The following is a 23,250-nucleotide window of genomic DNA, read 5'->3' as shown; positions in this document are numbered from 1 at the left end:
GGCCCGGTGGTTAGAGCCCGGGGCCGCCCGGGGCCTGGCGGTCGGGAGGACCCGGGTTCCGATTCCGCCTCCGCCTCCGCCTCGCTTTACTTCTCTGAGCCTCGGCGACCTCATCTGTCAAACGGGGTTGGAGACGGGGTCCCACCCCCGTTTGCCTGGATCCGCCCCAGCGCTCAGTACGCTGCCCGGTACGTAGAAACCGCCGGAGAACTTTTATTAATAACGTTGGTACTTGTTAAGCGCTTACTGTGGGCCGAGCGCTGTTCTGAGCGCTGGGGGTAGACCCAGGGGAATCAGGTTGTCCCACGGGTGGGGCTCCCGGTCTTCATCCCCATTTGACAGATGAGGGAACTGAGGCCCAGAGAAGTGAAGCGACTCGCCCACGGTCACCCGGCCGACAAGTGGCGGAGCCGGGATTCGAACTCACGAGCCCCGACTCCAGAGCCCGTGCTCTTTCCACTGAGCCACGCTGCTTCTCCAGCTTTTATTACGCTTTTATGATGATTACTGTCGGTGAGGAAAGGCGGGGACATGCGAGAGGGTAGGGTGGGGTGGAAGAGGCCGAGAGCCGGGGGAAGGGTGAATGACGACGACGACGACGACGACGACATTTGTTAAGCGCTTACTCTGTGCCAAGCACTGTTCTCAAGTACCGTAACGATACTTTTAAGCACAGGTCTGGGAGTCAGAAGGTCGTGGGTTCCGATCCCGCCCCCCCCCCCCCCCGTCTGCCCCGCCACCTCGGGCGAGTCCCTTCGCTTCTCCGGGCCTCGGTTCCCTCATCTGGAAGAAGGGGCCGGAGACCCGTGGGACGGGGACTGGGTCCGACCCGACCTGCTCGCGACAGCGATAACGGTGTCGGTATTTGTTGGGCGCCCACTATGTGCCGAACGCCGTTCTAAGCGCCGGGGTAGATGGGGGGGGTCATCGGGTTGGCCCACGTGGGGCCGCCGGTCTTAATCCCCATCTTCGGATGAGGTCACCGGGGCCCAGAGGAGCCGAGTGACTTGCCCGCGGTCGCACAGCCCACGGGTGGCGGAGCCGGGATCCGGACCCGTGACCTCTGACTCCCAAGCCCACGCCGCCGTACCCGCCGCCGCGCTCGGCGCGGTGCCCGGCGCGTAGTGAGCGCTTAACCGGTACCGTGATTCTTCTTTTCCGGTTCCAGGTTCTGGCCCGTCCCCGGCTGGAGCTCGGTCCCCGCTTCTCTCCTGGGAGGGGGTCGGCGGTCGGGGCGGGCGAGGGGTCCGAGCTCGGCCCTCTCCCGTCTGCGGCCTGGGGGCCCGGGCGGGGGGGCCGTGACCCCGGGTGACCCCCGCCCCCGCCCCTCTGCCATCCGCTGAGCCTCCCTCACCGTCTATTATTAACGAGGACGGAAACCCGATCGGGGGCCCGGCCCCGCGGGACCCAAGGGGTGGGCGCTCTCCACCCCGCCTTGTGCCGCTACTGGGGGAGGAGGAGAATGCCGAGGATGGGGTCCGTTGAGCGCTTACCGTGCGCCGAGCACCGTTCCTGGCGCCGGGGGAGATACGAAGTCATCAGGTCGTCCCAGGTGGGGCTCGCGGTCTTCATCCCCATTTTACAGATGAGGGAACTGAGGCGCAGAGAAGTGAAACGTTGGCATTTGTTCAGCGCTTACTCTGTGCCCGGCACCGTTCGAAGCGCCGGGGGGAGGTACGGGGCCATCCGGTTGTTCCCCGTGGGGGCCCAAGTCTCCGTCCCCATTTTACAGATGAGGGAAGTGAGGCTCAGAGAAGCGACTAGCCCACGGTCACTCGGCTGACGGGCGGCGGAGCCGGGATTAGAACCCACGACCTCCGACTCCCAAGCCCGGGCTCTCTCCGTTGAGCCACGCTGCCCGGGGCTTCCGGAAACCTGCCCGGCCCTGCCCGGGGCAGGCGGACCCGAGGGCTCGTCACCGGTGACGACGGTCCTCGTCGCGGCGTTGGTTAAGCGTTTGCCACGTGCCGGGCGCCGTGCTGAGCGCCGGGGTGGGCGCAAGCCGGTCGGGTTGGACGCAGCCCCCGTCCCACGTGGGGCTCCCGGTCCTCGTCCCCATCCGAAAGACGAGGGAACCGAGGCCCGGAGGAGTGCCGTGACTCGCCCAGGGTCACGCAGCGGTCAAGTGGCGGAGCGGAAAGTCGGACCCAGGCGGGAGACGCATTCCCTGCCCACGGCAAGCCGTCCGCCGCGGGGGATCCCGGGCAAGTCGCTCTGCTTCTCTGGACCTCGGTTCCCTCGCCTGTAAAACGGGGCCTTTGATGTGAGCCCCAGCTGGGACGAGGACCGCGTCCAACTCTATTTGCTCGTAGCCACCCCAGTGCTTCGTAGGGGGCCTGGCACATAGCAAGCGCTTAATGAACGCCGCAGTCGTCGTTACCGAGCGGCCCGAAGGCCGGGCCTCGTTTTAGTCTCCCCGGGATGCCGTGAGATCTGTCAGAGACGTCCAGGGCAGCCTCCCACCCCCCTCCCCGGGGCAACCCCTGCCCACCCCGACCTTGGCGTCGGGCGGTTCCGGGGCTCTTCGGCGGGGTCTGGCCCTGAGGCCGGAGAGGGGGGAGATGTTACCGACCGGTCCATTCCAAGCGCTTAGTCCAGTGCTCTGCACATGGTAAGCGCTCACTAAATACTATCGAATGAATGAATGTGCCGAGCCTCGCCCCCACCCTCCCCGGGTCTCCCCGCCCTCGCTGTTCCGGACGGGACCGCCCCCCCCCCCCCCCCCCCGCCCCACAGTGCTTATGTCCATAACTGCTATTTATTTATTTTTATGTTAATGTCTGTCTCCCCTGCCCCTCTGTCAGCTCGCTGTGGGCAAGGGAATGTGTCTGTTTATTGTTAATGACAATGATGTTGGTATTTGTTAAGGGCTTACTACGTGCCAAGCCCCGGGGTAGATATAAGGTGATCAGGTTGTCCCGCGTGAGGCTCACAGTCTTCACCCCCATTTTAAAGAGGTAACCGAGGCCCAGAGAAGCGAAGTGACTTGCCCAAGGTCACACAACCGACGAGTGGCGGATCCGGGATTAGAAGCCACGGCCTCTGACTCCCGAGACTGTGCTCTTTCCACGAAGCCACGCTGCTTGTTCCGTCGGACTCTCCCGAGCGCTCAGATGGAGCTCGGGCCCGGGGGTCGGAAGGTCACGGGTTCTAATCCCCGCCGCGCCCCACGTCTGCTCTGTGACCTCGACGGGGTCACTTCACTTCTCCGGGCCTCCGTTCTCTCCTCTGCAAAACGGGGATGGGGACCGCGAGGCCCACGTGGGACGGGGCCCGGGTCCATCCCGACGTGCTTGTATCCACCCCGGCGCTCAGTACGCCGCTGGGCCCACAGTAAGCGCGCTTCGCAAACACCACGGTTATTATGCTCACTGCTACCGAATACGATCGAATGATGCGGGGGGGCGGGGGCTTCCCCTCCCTCCGCGGCTCGGCGACCCGCGCGGTCCGCCGCTCCTTGGAAACGCAGGCCGACTTCCGGAAATGCCTTATTTTTTATTTGTCTGATACAAAAACAGAAGCATTCTCCTCTCCTCTCTCGAGAACCCATGGCAAAAACGAACGGTCCCCCCCGCCCCCGCCACCCTCGACGAGGGGTCCGGGCCGGCCGAGACGGACGGGGCCGGGAGTTAAGACACTACTGGCAGAGTCACGTGGCCGACACGCGGCGGGCGGTGGAGGCGGCGGAGATCGACGGGGAGAGACGGGGCCTTCCCCGGCCGGGGGCGGGGGCGGGGGGGCGGGCGGACGGGACGGGACCTTTGGCTCAGCGGTGAGGGGAGGGGTGAGGACGGAGGGTCCGGCCGGGGTCGGAGGAGGCGCCTCCCGGGATCCCGCCCCCACGCGCTTCCCGGGACCGCCTCGTCGCCGCCCTCCCGGCGCGGGCGAGGCTGGGGCCAACCCGCGAGGCCGGCTACCCCGAGGACAGCCGGCTCAGAAGAGCCCCCGTGTTGGCAGCGGCGCGGTCCGAACGCCAACGGGGATCCCGTTCCCCTCCGCCGGGGTTGGCCGCCGGGCCCGGAGCGGCTCTCTTTCAGCCGGCCGGGGCCCGAAGGGGCCTCCGGGGCTCACGTCAACCGGGACCGCGCGCGCGCCTTTACGGCGACCTGAAGTCCCCGTCGGCCCGTCAGGGGGAACGTCTGGTGGTCGGTGGAGGGGCGGGCGACGGACCGTCCCCCGCCGGCGCAGTCGTAGAAATCTGACCCGGCCGGCTGAGACCGGTTCCGGTGCCGCCGCCGCCTCCTCCGGCCGCCCCCCGGACCAGGGTGGCGGGAGGGAGGGGAGGAGGTCCGGGGCGGAGGCGCGCCGGCTCCTGGCCGGCCGCCTCCGGCCTCCCCGTGGTGAGGAGGAGGCCGGGTCGGCTCTTCGCCGGGCCGCCGCGGCCCGCGGACCCCCGATCGGTCCGGGCCGGGCCCCCCGCCGCCGCGGGAGGAGCCGGGCGGCGGAGGGATCGAGGGAGGGACGGAGAACTATCTAGTCGGCGGGCGGACGGCCCGCGGAAGCTCGGTCCCGGGCGCCCGCCGTGCCCGGGGTCGCCGACCCGGAGGGACGGGGAGGGGAGCCGGACGGGGGAGGGGAGCGGGCGTGTGCTGGTGTCGCCCCCCGCCCGGCCTCCCCGGCCGGGGTCGGGGGGCAGCGCGGGCGACCCTCCCGGGAGGGCGGCCCGCCCCGCGGCCGGCCGGGGGGCCGAGCCGGGGGCTCCGGGGGTCGCCCGCCGGCGGGGCGGTCCGTGCGCGACGGGCGGGAGACCCGAGCCGCTTCCCCTGGCCGCCGCCCCGCGGCTCTCCCCGTCACTGAGGCGGGAGGGGGATGCCGCGGGGGTCCGTCACCTGCCCCTCCTGCAGGTTCTTCACCAGCTGGGCGAGCCAGCGCTTGGTGGTCGTGTCGTCCTTGAGCACCTGGGCGAAGGTGGTGTCCTTCAGCTGGTCGGGGAGGCACTGTCTGAGCGCCTCACGTGCCCTACATCAGGGAAGAGAGGCCGACCGGGGACGCCGACAGATAAACCCACCCTGGCCGAGGGCACGCGCCGGGGCGGGGGGCGGGGGCCGGGGCGGGGGGAGGCGACGACGACGACCCTGGCGTTCGTTAAGCGCTTACTAGGTGCCACGCTCCGTTCTAAGCGCTGGGGGGATACGAAGTGAACAGGCTGTCCCCCGTGGGGCTCCCGGTCCTCGCCCCCATTTTACAGACGAGGTCACCGAGGCCCAGAGGAGTGAAGTGACTCGCCCAAAGTCACTCAGCTGACAAGCGGCAGAGCCGGGATCTGAACCCACGACCTTCCGACTGCCAGGCCTGGGCTCCCGCCACCGGGCCACGCCGCCTCTCTAAGTTATTACGGTATTCGTTGAGCGCTCACTCTGTGCCGGGCACCGTACCGATCGTGGGGCGCACGCGCGCTCCTCCGGTGAAACGGGGTCTGGCCGACTCATCGACCGCCGCTGACGGTCTGCTGCGCGCGGAGCGCTGTACTGCACGCTCGGGAGAGTACGGTAGAGCAAGTGGACGTGATTCCTGCCCTCCGGGAGCTCCCGGTCAAGCGGATGCGCCTTCCGTCTGGGACGGGGGAGGAGGCCGAGGCGTCGGGGCGTTCGTTTCGTTCGTTGTTCTCCTCGTATCTACTGAGCGCTAACCGTGTGCCGAGCGCTGTACGGAGCGCTTGGGAGAGTACGCTTGAACAACGGACCCACTCCCTGCCCGCAGCGGGCTTCCGGTCTAGAGGTCGCGTCTGACCGTCGCGGGGATGCGTGGGGCCGGAGGCCAGGGTGTCTCCTCCCCGCTCAGTACGGCGCTCGGCCCGCGGGAAGCGCTCAGTAAATGCGAGCGGTGGGCCGAGGCTGCACGGCCTAGTGGGCGGAGCACAGGCCGGGAGTCAGGAGGACCTGAGTTCTAATCCCAGAAGCAGCGTGGGGTAGCGGACAGAGCACGAGCCCGGGAGTCAGAAGGTCGGGGGTTCTAATCCCGGCTCCGCCGCTTGTCTGCCGGGTGACCTTGGGCTAGTCACTTCATTTCTCCGTGCCTCAGGTCCCTCGTCTTACTGTACAATGGGGATGAAGGCGGTGAGCCCCCACGGGGGACGGGGACCGTGTCCAACCTGATTATCCTGAATCTACTCCGGTGCTTTGCACGGCGCTCGGCACAAAGACGGTGCTTAACAAGTACCACAATCTCCGGGCCTCGGTTCCCTCATCATCCGTAAAACGGGGATGGGGACGGTGAGCCCCCACGGGGGACGGGGACCGCGTCCAACTTGATTATCCTGTATCTACTCCGGTGCTCTGAACGGCGCTCGGCACACAGATGGTGCTTAAGTACCATAATCACTATTATTCTTCTTCTCTGTGCCTCAGTTCCCTCATCTGTAAAACGGGGATGAAGACGGTGAGCCCCCACGGGAGACGGGGACCGTGTCCACCCCGAATAGCCGGCATCCACCCCGGCGCTCAGTACAGTCAGTGCCTGGCCCCTAGCGAGCGCTTAACAGATACACCGACTAAAACAGCAGCGTGGCTCCGTGGCAAGAGCCCGGGCTGGGGAGTCGGAGGACCTGGGTTCTCGTCCCGGCTCCGCCCCTTGTCCGCTGTGCGACTTTGGGCCAGCCGCTTCACCTCTCCGGGCCTCAGTGACCTCATCCGGAAAAGGGGGATGAAGCCTGGGAGCCCCCCGGGGGACCACCTGCCGACCCCGGATCTCCCCGGCGCTTCGGGCGGCGCTCGGCACGTAGCGAGCGCTTACCGGATACCATCCCTATTATCGTCACGGGAGCGTCTGCAGGGAGCTGGGCCCCCCGGGTGGGTCGGGGGGAGGGGTCGGCTGTTCGGCGGGGGGCGGCGGGAGAGGGGCTGCCCATCCCCCTCCCCCCACCCCGGGGCCGGGGGTCCCGGCAGAGCGGGGGGGCGCTTACCTGGGGTTGTCGGAGAGGCGCAGGTAACAGCGGACCACGTGCTTGAGCAGGCGGGCGGACGGCTCCTTGGACAGCTGCAGGACCATCTTGCCCTGGCCCCGCGGGGAGGGAAGACCCGCTGGTTGGGGGCACGCAACGCCGCCGTCCCGCCGTCCTACCGCCCGCTCCCCGGCCCTCGGCGCGGTGCTCCGCACACGCTAAGCGCTCGGTAAGCACCGCTGGCTGACTGACGCGGTGCACTCCCCCAAACGCTCAGTATTCTGCCCGGCACGAGCTAAGTGCTCAATAAACCGGACTGACTGATGCGCTGCAATGATGACATCATAATGATGGCATTTGGTGAGCACCTACTAGCTGAGCGCTGTTCTAAGCGCTGGGGGAGACCACGAGGTCATCACTTTGAATCCCCATTTTGCAGGCGAGGTCACTGAGGCCCGGAGACGTGACTTGCCCGAGGTCACAAGGCAGGCAAGTGGCGGAGGCGGGATCACCGCGTCCTCTGACTCCCGAGCCCGGGCTCTTTCCACTGAGCCATGCCGCTGCAGTGTACTCTCCCGAACGCTCAGTACAGTGCTCTGCACGCTCCGAGTGCTCAATAAGTATCACCGACTCACGCACCGTGCTCTCCCAAATGCTTAGGACAGTGCTCTGCACACACTAAGCACTCAATACGACTGACTGACTGGTGCACTGTCCTCTCCCCTGCGCTCGGTACAGTGCTCCGCAGGCACGAAGCCCTCAATAAATACGACTGACTGACGCGGTGTCCTCTCCCAAGCGTTTACTACAGTGCTGTGCACACGGTAAGTGCTCAATAAATAGGATCGACCGAGTGATTGATGTATTGTGCTCTTGCAAGTGCTCAGTACGGTGCTCTGCACACAGTAAGTGCTCAATAGATATGACCGACTGGCTACATGGCCGCGCGTGCAGCAGCCAGCACAACGTGCAGCACCCATCCCACCCCCACCCCCGGTCTTCTGGCCAACGGGGGTCCGGGGGGGGGGGCATGGCCTAGTGGAAAGAGCCCGGGCCCGGGAATCAGCAGGTCACGGGTTCTAATCCCGCCTCCGCCGGGCCCCGGTTTCCTCGTCCGTCAAATGGGGATGAAGACGTGGGACCGGGACCGGGTCCGGCCCGATGATCTCGTCTCCACCCCAGCGCTTAGAACAGTGCCCGCCCCACAGTAAGCGCTTAACCGATACCACAATCGCTGTTATTACGAACGGGCACAGCTGGGAAGCCACAGTACTCGGCCCAGCGCTCCGCCCAGCGAAGGCGCTCAGTAATGCCGTCGATTCGGTCGTCGGTTGGGCCGGAGCCCCGGGGGGCGGGGGGGGGGGGGGCGGGGCGGGCCCCGGCTCTCACCAGAATCATCGCCACGTGGGAAAAGCGCTCGTACGTCTGACAGATGTAGGCCAAGCCGGTGTCGTCCAGGAGGATCTTCTGAAGGATGAACGTTGCCACCTGGGTCCAAACCGGGGAGGGCAAGGGGGAGCGGGGGGAGGCGAAAGGTGGGGGGGAGGGGTCAGCGGCCGTGGCCCCCGCCGCCCCGGGGACATCAGCTCGTTGTGGGCAGGGAACGTGTCTGGCTGATCGTTCTGTCGTCCTCTCCCAGGCGTGGGAGTGACCTCCTCACTGGGCCTCCATCTCGCCCGTCCCGCCGCCGACCCCTGGCCCGCGTCCGGCCACCGGCCTCCGAAGGCCCTCCCTCCTCTAATCCCACAGATGATGACCCTCCTCCTCTTTCGAAGCCCTCCTGAGGGCCCACCTCCTCCCAAAAGCCTTCCCTAAGCCCCCGCTTTTCCTCATCTCCCACTCCCTTTTGCGTCGCCCTGACTCGTTCCCCTTCTTCATCCTCCCCTCCCCGCCCCACACCGCTTAGGTCCCTCTCCCTCATTTCTTTCTTTCTGTTCATCATGTCTGCGTCCTCCTCTGGACAGTCAGCTCGCTGTGGGCAGGGAGTGCGTCGGTTTGATCGTTCCATCGCCCTCTCCCAAACCCTTTAGTGACCTCCTCGCTGGGCCTCCATCTCGTCTATCTCACCGCCGACCCCTGGCCCCCGTCCCGCCTCTGGCCTGGAAGGCCCTCCCTCCTCACATCCCGCGGACAATGACCCTCCCCCTTTCAAAGCCTTTCTGAAGGCCCACCTCCTCCCAGAGGCCTTCCCAGACTTAAGCCCCCACTTTTCCTCATCTCCCCCGCCCCCCCCCGCGGCACCCTGACTGGCTCCCTTCGCTCTTCTCCCTCTCCCGGCCCCACACCACTTAGGTCCACGTCCACGATTCATTTATATCTATTCACGCCCGCCTTCCTCTCTGGACCGCCGGCTCGCTGTGGGCAGGGAATGCGTCAGTTTATAACTGTACTGTCCTCTCCCAAGCGCTTAGTACGGTGCTCTGTACACAGTAAGTGCTCCATCCGGACAAGTGAGTGGACGAATGCTTCGCACAAAAGTAAGCGCTCAATAAATGCGACCGAATGAATGAAGGAACGGATCCCGGGCCGAGCACTAACTGGGATTTTCCCAGCAACGCCCTGGGGTGGGATGGGCTAAGACATTCATTCATTCAATCGCATTTACTGAGCGCTTACTGTGTGCCGCGCGCTGTACTGAGCGCTTGGGAGAGTACGGTACAATAAACAGACTCGCTCCCCGCCCACGGTGAGATGACAGCTCCCTCCCCCACCTTCCCAAGGTCTTCTTTCTGGCGGTCAGGAACGCCGAGCCCCCCGCCTTTCGGGAAGATCCCACGTGGCTGGGGGAACGGGGAAAAGCTAGCCACAGGGGCGGGGGGGGGTGGTCCGTTCCCAGGTGGCGGCCTGGGCCCCCGCCCGGGGCGGGCAGAGAGACGGCGCCCGGCGGTCGGGGGTGGAGGCCGGCGGCCCCCGGCGGCACTTACCGTCTTGGACAGTTCGCTCCCGGACTCCATGATGCGTAGACACAGGGGGATGATCTCCGTGGTCAGGAGGAAGTTGATGACCTCCTGTTCGTCCGTCTTCACCAGGGCGCCTGAGAACGCCGCGGCCGACGGAGGGCACTTTACCCGCTCCTCGAGCACCTCCGGCGGTTTGCCCATCCGCCTCCAACCAAGACCCCTCACCATCCCCGTTGATGACTCGGTTAAGGAGTCGGCCGCCCTTCTGACCTGCCTGCCTCTCGTCCCTCCCCACTCCAGTCCGCACTTCACTCTGCCGCCCGGATCGTTTTTCTTCAAAAACGTCGAGGCCGTGTTTCCCCTCTCCTCCAGACCCTCCGGGGGTTGTCCGTGCCCCTCCGCGTCTAACGGAAACCCCTGACCGTCGGCTTTAAAGCCCTTCATCGGCTGGCCGCCGCCTACCTCCCCTGGCCGCTCTCCCAAATCAACCCTATTTTGCTCCTCTCACGCCAACCTTCTCCCCGGGCCTCCATCTCTCCTGTCTCGCTGCCAACCTCTCACCCACGTCCCGCCTCTGGCCTGGAACGACCTCCCTCTTCGTTTTCCACAGTGACTCTCTCCCCCTCTCAAGCCTTTGCACGTCGGGGAGCGGTCCCGCGGGCCCGTCTCGGGGCCGAGGGGGTTGGACCGCAGGAGCCGACGAGAGGGCCAACGGGCCCGGAGCCGGATCGCTCGCCAAAGTCTCTCGGGCAGCTCGGTGCCGGGCTGCCGCGGCTCCGGCCCCGTCACTTCTCCAGACTGCTCTGCGGGGGGGGGGGGGGGGGCCCGGCGAGCCGAGGCAACGCGGCGTTGCCCCTGCCCGGGCAAAGAGGCCGGGGGCGGTCGGGCCCGGGTCCTTCCTTCGTCGGAGACCGGGGCCTAGGGGTTCCGCTCGCTCACATCCCCACTGCCCCTAGAAATCCCGGGCGGGAGTTGAGCCGGGGCCCTCAGAGACAGAAGCCTGGGCCGGCCAGACGCCCTGTCAGGGGCTCCACACCGCGGGACGTCCGAAGGGGTCCCTGAGGGCCGGAGGGGACGGGCGGGCGACAGCACTCAAAGCCAAAGAGCCCGCCGTTTCTTCCCGAGGGAGGCGGGGATGCTTAAATCCCGGCAGAGGGGCGTGAGGGCCGGGAAGGAGGGAGCTGGTCCGGCGAGCGGGTCTGAGCGGGGGCGTCTAAGCCGCGCGTCCCTTCCCACCAGAGGCGAGGCGGCGAAGGCCGCTGCGGGCCGGAACGGCCACGATGGGTCGTCGGAGACGCCCCGGAAGCAAAGCCGGCCAGCCTCGACGGCGTGGGATGCCGGGGAAGGTGGGCGGGTCTGACCGTGGGCGTCTAGGCCGCGCGTCTTCGTCCGCCCGACCGTGAGGCGGCGAAGACCGCTGCAGGCCGCGGGCGGCCACGAAGGGTTGTCAGAAACACCTCGGGCCTCGGAAACGGAGCCGGCCGGCCCCCAGGGCTTCGGGGAGGCGGGGAAGGCTCCCGCCGGGGTGAGGCAGTGAAGGATCCGTGCGGGCCGGGGGCGGCCATAACGGGTCGTTAGAAAAGCCTCAGGGCCCGGAAGGGGCATCCCGGAGGGGTCGTTAGAAACCCCTCAAAGCCTCGGAAGCGGAGCCCGCGGGCCTCTACGGCTTAGCCGGGGCGGGGCCCGGCGGGCGGGTACGACGGTGGGGATTTAAGGCTGAGCGGCTTCACCCACCAGGCACGAGAAGGCCGGGGGAGGCCCGGGGGAGGCCGCAGCGGGTCGTTAGAAAGGCCTCGGGCCCCAGAAGCGGAGTCGCCGGCCCCGGCGGCTCAGCCCCTGCGGCTCCAGGCTCGTCTGCGGCCAAGACCGAACCCTCACCACCTGAGGCGTGACGAGGGCAGGGTGGCCTCGTGGAGAAAGCCCGGGACTGGGAGCCAGAGGACCCGGGTTCTAATCCCAGCTTCGCCACTTGTCTACTGCGTGACCTCGTTAAGTCACTTCACCGCGCCTCAGTTCCCTCATCTGTAAAATGGGGATTTAAGAGGGTGAGCCCCACGTGGGATCGGGACCAACCCGACTCGCTTCTCTCTCCCCCCAGGGCCTAGTACAAGTCGTGGCGCGCCGTGAGCGCCAAATCTGATTAAAAACACCAGCCTCCAGGTTTCGGCTCCCAGGCCGATCTGGGATTAGCCGAGACGCCCGACCCGGCCGCACCCGGACGCCGAGATGGGGAGGAGCCCCCCGATGCGGCCGAGCCCCCGGAGTCCCTGAAGCCGCCCCCTCCTCCCCAACTGGAAGCCGGAGCCCGAACGGCCCGGCCTCGATTCCTCCAAGATTAGAGCCCGGGGGCAAACCCCCCCAGGGGCTTCCCCCGCCCCCCACAGGAGACCCCGATCCAGGCCGGGGATGCGCCACGTGGCTGCCGTGCAGAGAGAACGGGGCCACTCAGGGGGCAGCTCCCAAATCCTCGGCATTCTGGCCTGACGGCTCGGTGGAAGGAATGAGGGAGAGGGCGGGAGGGAAAGAAGAGAAAGAGAAAGATCAAAAAAAGAGAGGGACAGGGAGAAAGGGAGAGCTAGACAAAGGGGGGGGAGAGAGAAAGAAGAGAACGAGAGATAGAAAGAAAAAGGGAGAGAAAGGGAAAGAGAGGGATAGGGAAAGAGGAGAGATAGAAAGAGGGAGAGAAGAGAAAGAGATGGAAAGAGAAAGAAAGAAGGAGAGAGATAGAAAGAGAGAGGGGGAGAGCTAGAAAGGGAAAGACAGAGAGAGAGAGAGGAAAAAGAGAAAGAGAGAAAAGCAGACAGTCCCTGCTGAGAGCCGCCCTTTGCTCCCCTCAAAAAGAGATCTGGGACTTGGCTTTGATCCCCGGCAACCGGTTACGGGGCGACCGGGCCCTCTCCCCGAAGGCCGCCGCGGCCCGCCCGCCCGCCCTCCTGACCCCGAGACGGGGGCGGCGGGGGGGGGTCTGCCGACCAACCCCCCCGCCACCGCCCCGCGGTCCTCGCCCGGGGGACGGGGGGAGGGGGCCGCGCAGCGGGGCGTGGAGGGAGGGGGCCGGGAGAGGGCGGCCAGGCGGCAGGGCGGCCCCGGGACGGACCGGCGCAAGGCTGGGCGGCTCGGGCCCCCGCCGCGCCCGCCACTTACCGATGACCCCGAGGCTGGTGAGGCGCAGGTACTCGAAAGGACGGGTCTTGCTGACGGTGTGCAAGAAGGGGTAGAGGAAGAGGGGGATGTGGGCGGCGAGGAACGCAGACCTGGCCGAGAGAACGGGACCCCGTCACCGCCGCCCGTCCCGCCCTCGGCCCCCCGACGCGCCGACCCGGCCCCCCAAGCCTCTCCTCTCCACCCGCGGCTGGGGGGGGGGGGGGATCCACCTGGCCCAGCTGGTCGGCTCCCTGTGGGCGGGGGATGGGTCCGTTTACTGTTCTCCCGGACTCTCCCAGGCGCTTGGGACGGTGCTCCGCGCACAGTGAGCGTTCGATAAGTACGGCCGAACGGACCCCCCGGAGAGCCACCGGCGTTCCCGCTCTCCCCAAAGGCCGCTCGGGAAATGCGGAGACGGTTCCACGCCCCGTCCGTCCTCCGGACCCCCGAGTTGGGGAGGGCGGGAAGATGGGGCCGGGGCCGGGGCCGGGGGGGGGGGGGGCGGCGTCAATGCCGCACACTACAGAGAAGCGGCGTGGTCTAGTGGCTACAGCCAGAGGAGTCAGAAGGGACCTGGGTTCTGATCCCGGCTCCGCCGCTTGCCTGCTGGGTGACCAGGGACAAGTCTCTTCACTTCTCTGGGCCTCAGTTCCCTCATCGGGAAAATGGGGTCGAAGACGGCGAGCCCCAGTGGAAAGAGCCTGGGCTTCGGAGTCAGAGGTCACGGGTTCGACTCCCGGCTCTGCCACTCGTCAGCCGTGTGACCGTGGGCGAGTCGCGTCACTTCTCTGGGCCTCAGTTCCCTCATCTGGAAAATGGGGATTAACGGTGAGCCTCCCGTGGGCCGACCCGATGACCCCGTATCTCCCCCGGCGCTTAGAACGGTGCCCTGCACCTAGTAAGCGCTTAACAGATACCGACATTATCGGGGACTGCGTCCAACCCGACACCCCAGTGTTTAGGACGGTGCCGGGCACGCAGTCGGCACTTGATAAATACCGCTGTTACTATCATCTGGCGCTCGGTAGTGGATCGAGATCTCGGGAGAGTCCGGTACGAGAATAAACACGGTCCCCGCCCACGACGAGCCTACTTACTGAGCGCCGACTGTGCGCGGAGCACCGGGCCAAGCGCTCGGGAGAGGACGACAGGCCAACAAACGTACATAAGAACGGAGTGGCGGAGTTGGCAGACGCGGGCCCGGCTCCGGGAAGCGGCTTGGCCACGAGGAGCCGCGTGGCTCCGCGGCAGGAGCCCGGGCTCGGGAGTCACAGGACTTGGGTTCTAATCCCGGCCCCGCCGCTAATCAGCCGGGCGACTCTGGACGAGTCACGTCACTTCTCCGTGCCTCGGTCCCCTCATCTGCCCGGCGATTCCCAGGCCCATGCTCTCTTCACCACCGTGTTGCCCTTCCTCTCCTCTTCTCCTACTTACTGAGGGCTCACTGTGCATAGAGCACTGTACCCAACGCCTCAGTCGCGCTTCTTCTGAGTTCCGCACTCGTGGCCGGGGACTCGGAAGCCGGAGGCCACATCTTCAACTCTAACACGGGGAGTCGATCCTCCTCCCTCCGATTTAAACCGTGAGCCCCACGTGGGACGACCCGATCGCACCCCAGCGCTTAGAACCCGGCACGTACCGGGCACTTGATTATTATCGTCGTTACTCCCAGGGAGCCCGGAAGTCGCCGGCTCCTTCCGAAGCGAGCCGGCCCGCGCCGACCACCGGGCTTACCTGGTTTCCGGGTGGGAGGCGACACACTGCAGCAGGGCCAAGGCATTGCACACGCGGTTGGACTGGTGAGCTGTCAGCGTCGGCGGGTTGATGGAGGGGTAGATATTTACAATCTCCTGCATCCGACCGACAGTGGGATTCGTTAGCGACCGTAATCCGAATGAGATCCGCCGCTCCTTTATTCGGATTAGCTTCCGTCTCCCCCTCCGTCGCACCGCACCCGGGCTCCGGCCGAGCAATAATCATAATAGTTACGGCATTTGCGTCGCACTGTACGTGCGCGGCGGGACGACGAGGGTGATCACTTACTTACTACGTAGTAAGTCAAGCACTTACTACGGGCCAGGCACTGCGTTCTAAGCGCCGGGGTGGGTACGAGGTAATCGGGTTGGACACGGTCCCTGTCCCACCTGGGGGGTCACGGTCTTCACCCCCGTTTTGCAGATGGGGGAACTGAGGCACGGGGAAGGTAAGCGACTTGCCCGAGGTCGCCCAGCAGACGGCATTAGAAGCCATGACCTCCCGACCCCCGGGCCTGGGTTCCACCCGTTAGGCCAGGCTGCTTCTCTAATATATGGGGAAGCAGCGTGGCTCAGTGGAAAGAGCCTGGGCTTCGGAGTCAGGGGTCATGGGTTCGACTCCCGGCTCTGCCACCCGTCAGCCGTGTGACCGTGGGCGAGTCGCTTCGCTTCTCTGTGCCTCGGTGACCTCGTCTGGAAAATGGGGATTAACCGTGAGCCTCCCGCGGGACGACCCGATGACCCTGTATCTCCCTCGGCGCTCAGAACGGTGCCCGGCACATAGTAAGCGCTTAACAAACACCAACTGTGTTGTCTCGAACTTTCCCAAGTGCTTGGGTCAGCCATCCAATCATTCAGTGGAATTTACTATGCGCTTACTGGGTGCAGAGCACTGGACTAAGCGCCCGGGAGAAGACGACGATAAAGAGTGACGATCCCTGGACACGACGAGCTCACGGTCTAGAGGACGGGAACAGGGTCTTCCGGCGGCACGGCGTGGTGAGAAGCGGCGCGGGGGATAGAGCCCGGGGCTGGGAATCACAAGGTCGTGGGTTCTAATCCCAGCTCCGCCACTTGTCTGCTGGGTGACCGTGGGCACGTCACTTCACTTTCCGGTGCCTCAGTTCCCTCATCCGGAAAATGGTGCTGGAGACCGGGAGCCCCACGTGGGACAGGGACTGTGTCCGACCCGATCAACCTGCACCCACCCCGGCGCTCAGCACAGGGCCTGGCACGCAGTAGGTATTTAACCAATACCCGAAATCATTAAGCTCGTTGCGGGGAGGGGATGTCTGTTTATTCCCCGATCAGAACGTGAGCCCGTCAGGCGGCGGGCACCGTCTCTATCTGTCGCCGACTTGTTCATTCCAAGCGCTTAGTCCGGTGCTCTGCACGTAGTAAGCGCTCGATAAATACTATTGAATGAATTGTTCTGTTGTATTCTCCCAAGCGCTCAGTACGGTGCTCTGCACACAGCGAGTGCTCAATAAATACGATCGAATAAATGAATACTGCTGAATGAATGATAAGCAGTGTGGCCTAGTGGATAAAGCCCGGGCCTGGGAGTTAGAAGGTCATGGGTTCTAATCCCGGCTCTACCAGCTGTCTGCTGTGTGACCTTGGGCAAGTCACTTCACTTCTCTGGGCCTCACCTTCCTCTTCTGTCAGACGGGGTTTAGATCCTATCCCCTCCTCCTTGGATGACTGTGAGCCCCCCGTGGGACAGGGACTGGGTCCAACCTAATCAACTTATCCCGGCGAGTTCCGGACGAAACAACCGACCGATGCGATTTGTTCATCTGATGGTATCTGTTAAGCGCTCACCTTGTGCCAGGCACTGAACTAAGCGCTGGGGTGGACACGAGATAACCAGTTTGGACACGGTCTCCGTCCCACATGGAGCCCACAGTCTTAATCCCCGTTCTACGCATGAGGGAACTGAGGCCCGGAGAAAAATAATAATACTGCGGTGGTATTTGGTAAGCGCTTACTATGCGCCGGGCACTGTACCAAGCGCCGGGGTGGATACGAGATAACCGGTTTGGACACGGTCTCTGTCTCACAAGGGGCCCACGGTCTTAATCTCCATTTTACACATGAGGGAACTGAGGCCCGGAGAAAAAAAATAATAGCGCGGTGGTATTTGGTAAGCGCTTACTATGCGCCGGGCACTGTGATAAGCACTGGGGAGGATACTATGGGGAGCCCACGACAAGCTGCCTCTCTCAGTGACTGTCTGTGAACCCGCCAACGTCAAGAAGGGAGAGACTGTGCCGAGGCGCTGAGGGGCTCGACCCGAGGACAGGCGACCGGCGGCCCGTGGGGACGGGGCGCGGAGGGAGGCGGGGTTTCCTCTCCCCGCTCAACCCGTTACCGGGCCCGGACCCCTCGACGACTGGCACGCGCAGCCCCGGCTGCCACACCTAAGGCGGGTAGAAGGCGGTCGCTTTGAATCGCAGAGGGGGCACGTAGAAGCGGCGAGCGGCGGGGCACCCGGAGGCACAGAGAGGGCACGGAGACAGGGGCACGCAGAGAAGCGGCACAGAATAGGGCACGGAGACAGGGGCATGCAGAGAAGAGGGCACGTAGGCAGAGGCACGAAGAGAAGCGGCACAGAGAGGGCCCGCAGACAGGGGCATGCAGAGAAGCGGCAGAGAAGAGGGCACGTCGGCAGAGGCATGAAGAGAAGCGGCACAGAGAGGGCCCGCAGACAGGGGAATGAAGAGAAGCGGCGCAGAAAAGGGCACACAGAGGCATGAAGAGAAGTGGCACAGAGAGGGCAGGCAGGCGGGGCACGCAGAGAAGCGGCACAGAGAGGGCACGCAGACGGGGCACGCAGAGAAGCGGCACAGAGAGGGCACGCAGACGGGGCACGCAGAGAAGCGGCACAGAAAAGGGCACGGAGACAGAGGCACGAAGAGAAGCGGCACAGAAAAGGGCACGTCGGCAGAGGCACGAAGAGAAGCGGCACAGAGAGGGCACGCAGACGGGGCATGCAGAGAAGCGGCACAGAAGAGGGCACGTAGGCAGAGGCGTGCAGAGAAGCGGCACAGAAGAGGGCGCGGAGACAGAGGCACGAAGAGAAGCGGCACAGAGAGGGCACGGAGATGGGGCCCGCAGACAGGGGCGTGCGGAGAAGCGGCACAGAGAGGGCCCGCAGACAGGGGCGTGCGGAGAAGCGGCAAAGAGAGGGCCCGCAGACAGAGGCCCGCAGAGAAGCGGCACAGAAAAGGGCACGTAGACAGGGGCACGAAGAGAAGCCACACAGAGAGGGCACGCAGACGGGGCACGCAGAGAAGCGGCACAGAAGAGGGCACGCAGACAGAGGCACGAAGAGAAGCTACACAGAGAGGGCCCGCAGACGGGGCACGCAGAGAAGCGGCACAGAAGAAGGCACGTAGGCAGAGGCACGAAGAGAAGCGGCACAGAGAGGGCACGCAGGCGGGGCACGCAGAGAAGCGGCACAGAAGAAGGCACGTAGGCAGAGGCACGAAGAGAAGCCGCACAGAGAGGGCACGCAGACGGGGCACGCAGCGAAGCGGCACAGAAGAGGGCACGTAGGCAGAGGCACGAAGAGAAGCCGCACAGAGAGGGCACGCAGACGGGGCACGCAGAGAAGCGGCACAGAAGAGGGCAGGGAGACGGAGGCACGGAGAGGGCCCGCAGACAGGGGCACGCAGAGAGGGGCCGCAGAGGCCCGCGGGGAAGCGGCAGAGGAGAGGGCCCGCAGACAGAGGCCCGCGGAGAAGCGACCCAGAGGCCCGCCGAGACGCGGCGGGAGAGCCGCGGCGGTCGGAAGCGGCGAGGAGCAGCCCGGGCCCGACGGGCCCCCCCCGCCCGCAGACCGGCATCGGACCCTCGGCGGAGCGGAGCGGGGGAGAGCGTGGGTACGTGTCACCCGCCGGCACGTCGGGAAAACCGAGTCAAAAACCCTCCCCGGTAACCTCGGCGAGCGGAGGCGTGGGGTGAAATCCTGCCACGTGCCCCCGAGGGTCCCCCGGCCCGGGCGGGTCGGGGTTGGGGGTCGGTGGGAGCCGGGGGGGGGGGCGGCTCGCCACGGACACGAGCGGATCAGGTTGGACGGAGTCCCCGTCCCGCACGGGGCTCGATCCTCAGTTGACAGATGAGAAAACCGAGGCCTGAGAAACCAAGGGACTTTCCCAAGGTGACGCAGTAGACGGGAGGCCGAGCCGGGATCGGAACCCACGACCTCGTGACTCCCGATCTCCCTCCCCGTTCTCCGGAGCAGGGAACTGAGGCCCGGAGAAGCGAAGTGACTCGCCCACGGTCCCTCGGCAGTCAGGCGGCAGAGCCGGGGTCAGAGTCCAGGCTCTTCTGACTCCCAGGCCTGGGCTCTAACCACCCGGCCACGCCGCTTCTGGGCGGAGCCCCGCACTCGCCACCCCGGCAACAGATATCCCGGGTTGCTCCCGCGGAGGCGGGCGGGGCTGGTGGAGGAGCACGGCCTAGTGGCTAGAGCCCGGGCCCGGGAGTCAGAAGGTCATGGGTTCTAATCCCCGCTCCGTCGCTTATCGGCCGTGTGACTTTGGGCAAGTCACTTCACTTCTCCGGGCCCCGGTGGCCTCATCTGGAAAATGGGGACGAATAACGACAACAACGTCGGTATCTCGGAAGCGCTTACTAGGTGCAGAACACCGTTCTAAGCGTTGGGGGAGATACGGGGTCATCGGGTCGTCCCACGGGAGGCTCAGTCTTCATCCCCATTTTCCAGATGAGGTCACTGAGGCCCAGAGAAGGGAAGTGACTCGCCCACGGCTGACGGGCGGCGGAGCCGGGATTCGAACCCGTACCGTCTGACTCCCGAGCCCGGGCCTCTTTCCACCGAGCCACGCTGAGCGCCACGTGGGACAACCCGATGACCGCGGACCTCCCCCAGCGCTCACAACGGCGAAGCAGCACGCAGCGTGGCACAGTGGAAAGAGCGTGGGCTTTGGAGTCCGAGATCACGGGTTCGAATCCCGGCTCCGCCACTTGTCAGCCGGGTGACTCTGGGCGAGTCACTTCACTTCTCGGGGCCTCGGTTCCCTCACCTGGAAAACGGGGATGAAGACCGTGAGCCCCACGTGGGACGACCCGATTCCCCTGCGTCTGCCCCAGCGCCCGGAACGCCGCTCGGCACGTAGTAAGCGCTCGACAAATGCCGGCGTCGCTATCATTGACAGCGTTCGGCACGTAGCGAGCGGAGGCGGCGCGGCTCGGTGGAAAGAGCCCGGGCTTGGAGGTCGGAGGTCACGGGTTCGGATTCCGGCTCCGCCACCCGTCGGGCTGTGCGACCTCGGCCGAGTCACTTCGCTTCTCCGGGCCTCGGTCCCCTCACCTGTCAAAGAAGACCGCGAGCCTCCCGTGGGCCAACCCGATGACCCCGTACCTCCCCCGGCGCTCGGCACGTAGCGGGCGCTTACCGAATACCGACGTTATCGGCACCGTTCACCAACCCCCGCCGCGGTCGCGACGACGGGGGAGGAAGGGGTCCCCCGCGCCGGGGGTCCGGGGGGGGGGGTCCCCGCCCCTTGCCTCACCTGCAGGAGCGCGGCGATGGTTCCGAACGAGTGCCACAGCATGGGAGCCAGGTCGGGGACGGACTCGCGCTTCTTACTGAGCTCCAGCAGGGCGTTCTCCCGGGTCTCGGGGCTCGACAGCTCGTTGATCCACTGATAGATCTTCTCCCGATCCACCTGGGCCAGCGCCGTGGGGACGGGCTGTACGGGGAGGGAGGGAAGGAGGACACCTGAGCGGCCCCGGCGCTTCCCCCGCGCCGCGCCCGACGCTAGGGCGAGGCCGGCGAGCAGGCGCCTTCCCCTGCCCACGACGAAGCGACGGACCAGAGGGGGTGACGGGCGGGGAGTCCGTCTCCCCCGATCAGACCGGGAGCCCGTCGGAGGGCAGGGACCGTCTCTGTCTGTTGCCGATCTGTCCATTCCCAGCGCTTAGAACGGCGCTCTGCGCATCGTAAGCGCTTAACAAACACCGACGTTATTATTATTACGATGGAGGGCCAGGGAGGGTCTGGCGAGAGGAGGGAGAGCTGGGGCCACGGGAACGGGCCGGGAAGGGGATGGAAAGGCAGCATGGCGCAGTGGACAGAGCCCGGGCCCGCGAGTCACAAGGACCTGGGTTCTAATCTGGGCTCCGCCATTTGTCTGCTGTGTGACCTTGGGCAAATCACCTCACTGGGCCTCAGTTACCTCATCTGCAAAATGGGGACGGAGACTGCGAGTCCCATGTGGGACAGGGACCGTGTCCAGCCCGATCTGCTTGTATCTACCCTAGAGCTTATCAGTACGGGCTTGGCACACAGTCGGCACTTAATAAATACCTTTATTATTATGATTACGGACCCTCGGGGCCACGGGAAGCGGGGACGGTCTGGGGGGGAGAGGACGGGGGTCCAGGAATGGTCCTGGGGGAGGATGGAGAGCTGGGGCCGGGGATGGTCTGGGGAGAGGACGACGATGATGATAATAACGACGGGACTCGTTAAGCGCTCGCTACGGGCCAGACGCCGCTCTCAGCACCGGGGTAGATCATCGGGTTGTCCCCCGTGGGGCTCAGAGTCTCCACCCCCCTTCTGCAGACGAAGCGACCGAGGCCCAGAGAAGTCGAGCGGCTGGCCCCAAGGTCACAGGGCAGACAAGTGGCGGCGCGGGGATCAGGACCCACGTCTTGGATCGGACCTACGGAGGGCGGGGGACGGCCCGGGGAGAGGACGGAGGTCAGCGTCCGGGAACGGCCCGGGGAGAGGACGGAGGCCGAGAGCCCGTCGTCGGGCAGGGACGGTCTCTCTCTCTCTCTCTCTCTCTGTTGCCGAACTGTCCGTTCCAAGCGCTCGGTCCGGCGCTCTGCGCACAGCGAGCGCTCAAGAAATACGACCGAGTGTCAAGAGCTGAGTCCGCAGGGGCCGCAGAGGGACCGGGGAGAGGACACCGATGCCTATTTATTCGTTCGGCCGTCCATCTCCCCCCAGCCCCCCGTAGACCGCGAGCCCGGCGTGGGCAGGGATCGTCTCTCTTTACCGCTAAACTGGACTTTCCGAGAGCGGACCCCAGTGCTCTGCAGACGGCGAGCGCTCAGTACGTACGGCCGGACGAAGGGACGAACGGACAGAGGGCCACGGGGGCCAGGGATGGGCCGGGGAGAGGCCGCCGCCGCCGCCTCTCTACCTGTTCGGCGCCGGGGACCGCGCGCCGGCCGTGGGCGGGGGAATCGACCCTTTTCGGGGCCGAATCGGGCTTTCCGAGCGCTCAGTCCGGGGCTCCGCACAGGGTCGGCGCTCGATAGATACGACTGAACGAATGCACGGGCCTCTCCGAGCGCTCAGTCCGGCGCTCCGCACAGGGTAAACGCTCGACAGAGACGGCCGAAGGCACGGGACTCTCCGAGCGCTTAGTCCGGCGCTCCGCAGAGAGTCGGCCCTCGATAAATACGACTGAATGAATGAATGGGACTTTCCGACCGCTTACTAGAGTGGCCTGCACAGAGTAAGCGCTCGATCCGTACGACTGAATGAATAAACGAGTGAAAGGAGGAAAGGACAGAGGGCCAAGAGGGCCAGGGATGGGCCAGGGATGGGCCAGGGATGGGCCAGGGGTGGGCCAGGGAGAGGGTGACGCTGCCTCTTTACTTTTTCGGCTGTCCATCCCCCCCCCAGAGTCTGCCGTGGTTGGGGTTCGACTCTTTTTAGTGCCCAGTTGGGCTTTCCAAGCGCTTAGTCCAGTGCTCCGCACAGTCGGCGCTCTAGAAGTACCACTGAACGAATGAATCAGACTTTCCAAGCGCCTACGACACTGCTTGGCGGAGTATGAATGAGTGGGGCTTTCCAAGCGTTTACTACACTGCTCGGGCAGAGTCAGCGCTCGATAAATACGACTGAATGAATGAATGAATGGGACTCTCCGGGCGCTTAGTCCAGTGTTCTGCCCAGAGCGCTCAGTCAATACAACAGAAGGAGTGAATGGGGCTTTCCAAGCGCTCAGTCCAGTGCTCTGCACACAGCGCTCAATCAATTCAATTGAATGAATGAATCGGGCTTTCCAAGCGCTCAGTCCAGGGCTCTGCAGAGAGTCAGGGCTCGATAAAGACGACCGAACGAACGCACGGGCCTTTCCGAGCGCTGAGCTCAGTGCTCTGCACAGAGTCAGAGCTCGATAAAGACGATCGAACGAACGCACGGGCCTTTCCGAGCGCTGAGCTCCGTGCTCTGCACGGAGCGCTCAATACGGTTGAATGCACGGGGCTTTCCAAGCGCTTAGTCCAGCGCTCTGCACAGAGTGAGCGTTGAGGCCATACGATTGGATGGGCGAATGTCTGTCTGTCTGCCTGCCCGTCGGGAGGGAGGGAGGGAGCGCCACGAGGTGCAGGGAGGGTCCCGGAGGGGGAGGGCCGAGGGCTGGGCCGGGAAGGCCCGGGGGTCCCGGGGCCGCCACTCACCGCCGCCGTCGCCAGGCTGTGCATGATGGAGGAGGAGGAGGAGGAGGAAGAGGAGGAGGAGGAGGAAGAGGAGGATGCTCCAGTCCAGGCCCAGGCCCAGGCCCGGGCCGCCGCCCGCAGCAAG

At 65.5% G+C, this 23,250-nt stretch overlaps 1 protein-coding gene across 1 annotated transcript; it reads right to left on the bottom strand.

Annotated features, from left to right (window-relative positions):
* Positions 1-4,700: 4,700 nt before the first annotated feature.
* CNOT9 (CCR4-NOT transcription complex subunit 9) lies at positions 4,701-23,195 on the bottom strand. Its single transcript, XM_029075720.2, has 8 exons — positions 23,127-23,195; positions 20,219-20,398; positions 14,659-14,774; positions 12,925-13,034; positions 9,805-9,914; positions 8,270-8,368; positions 6,902-6,993; positions 4,701-4,959 (listed from the first exon to the last, which is right to left on the bottom strand). Exons 1-8 carry the CDS (start codon positions 23,148-23,150, stop codon positions 4,791-4,793), a joined length of 900 nt encoding a protein of 299 aa, XP_028931553.1. The 5' UTR covers positions 23,151-23,195; the 3' UTR covers positions 4,701-4,790.
* Between the last annotated feature and the right edge of the window lie 55 nt (positions 23,196-23,250).

The sequence above is a fragment of the Ornithorhynchus anatinus genome, chromosome 1, assembly GCF_004115215.2.
Source record: "Ornithorhynchus anatinus isolate Pmale09 chromosome 1, mOrnAna1.pri.v4, whole genome shotgun sequence".
Classification (NCBI taxonomy): domain Eukaryota; kingdom Metazoa; phylum Chordata; class Mammalia; order Monotremata; family Ornithorhynchidae; genus Ornithorhynchus; species Ornithorhynchus anatinus.
Note: the sequence above shows the minus strand (reverse complement) of the source record. Positions and strands in the feature narration are given on the sequence as shown.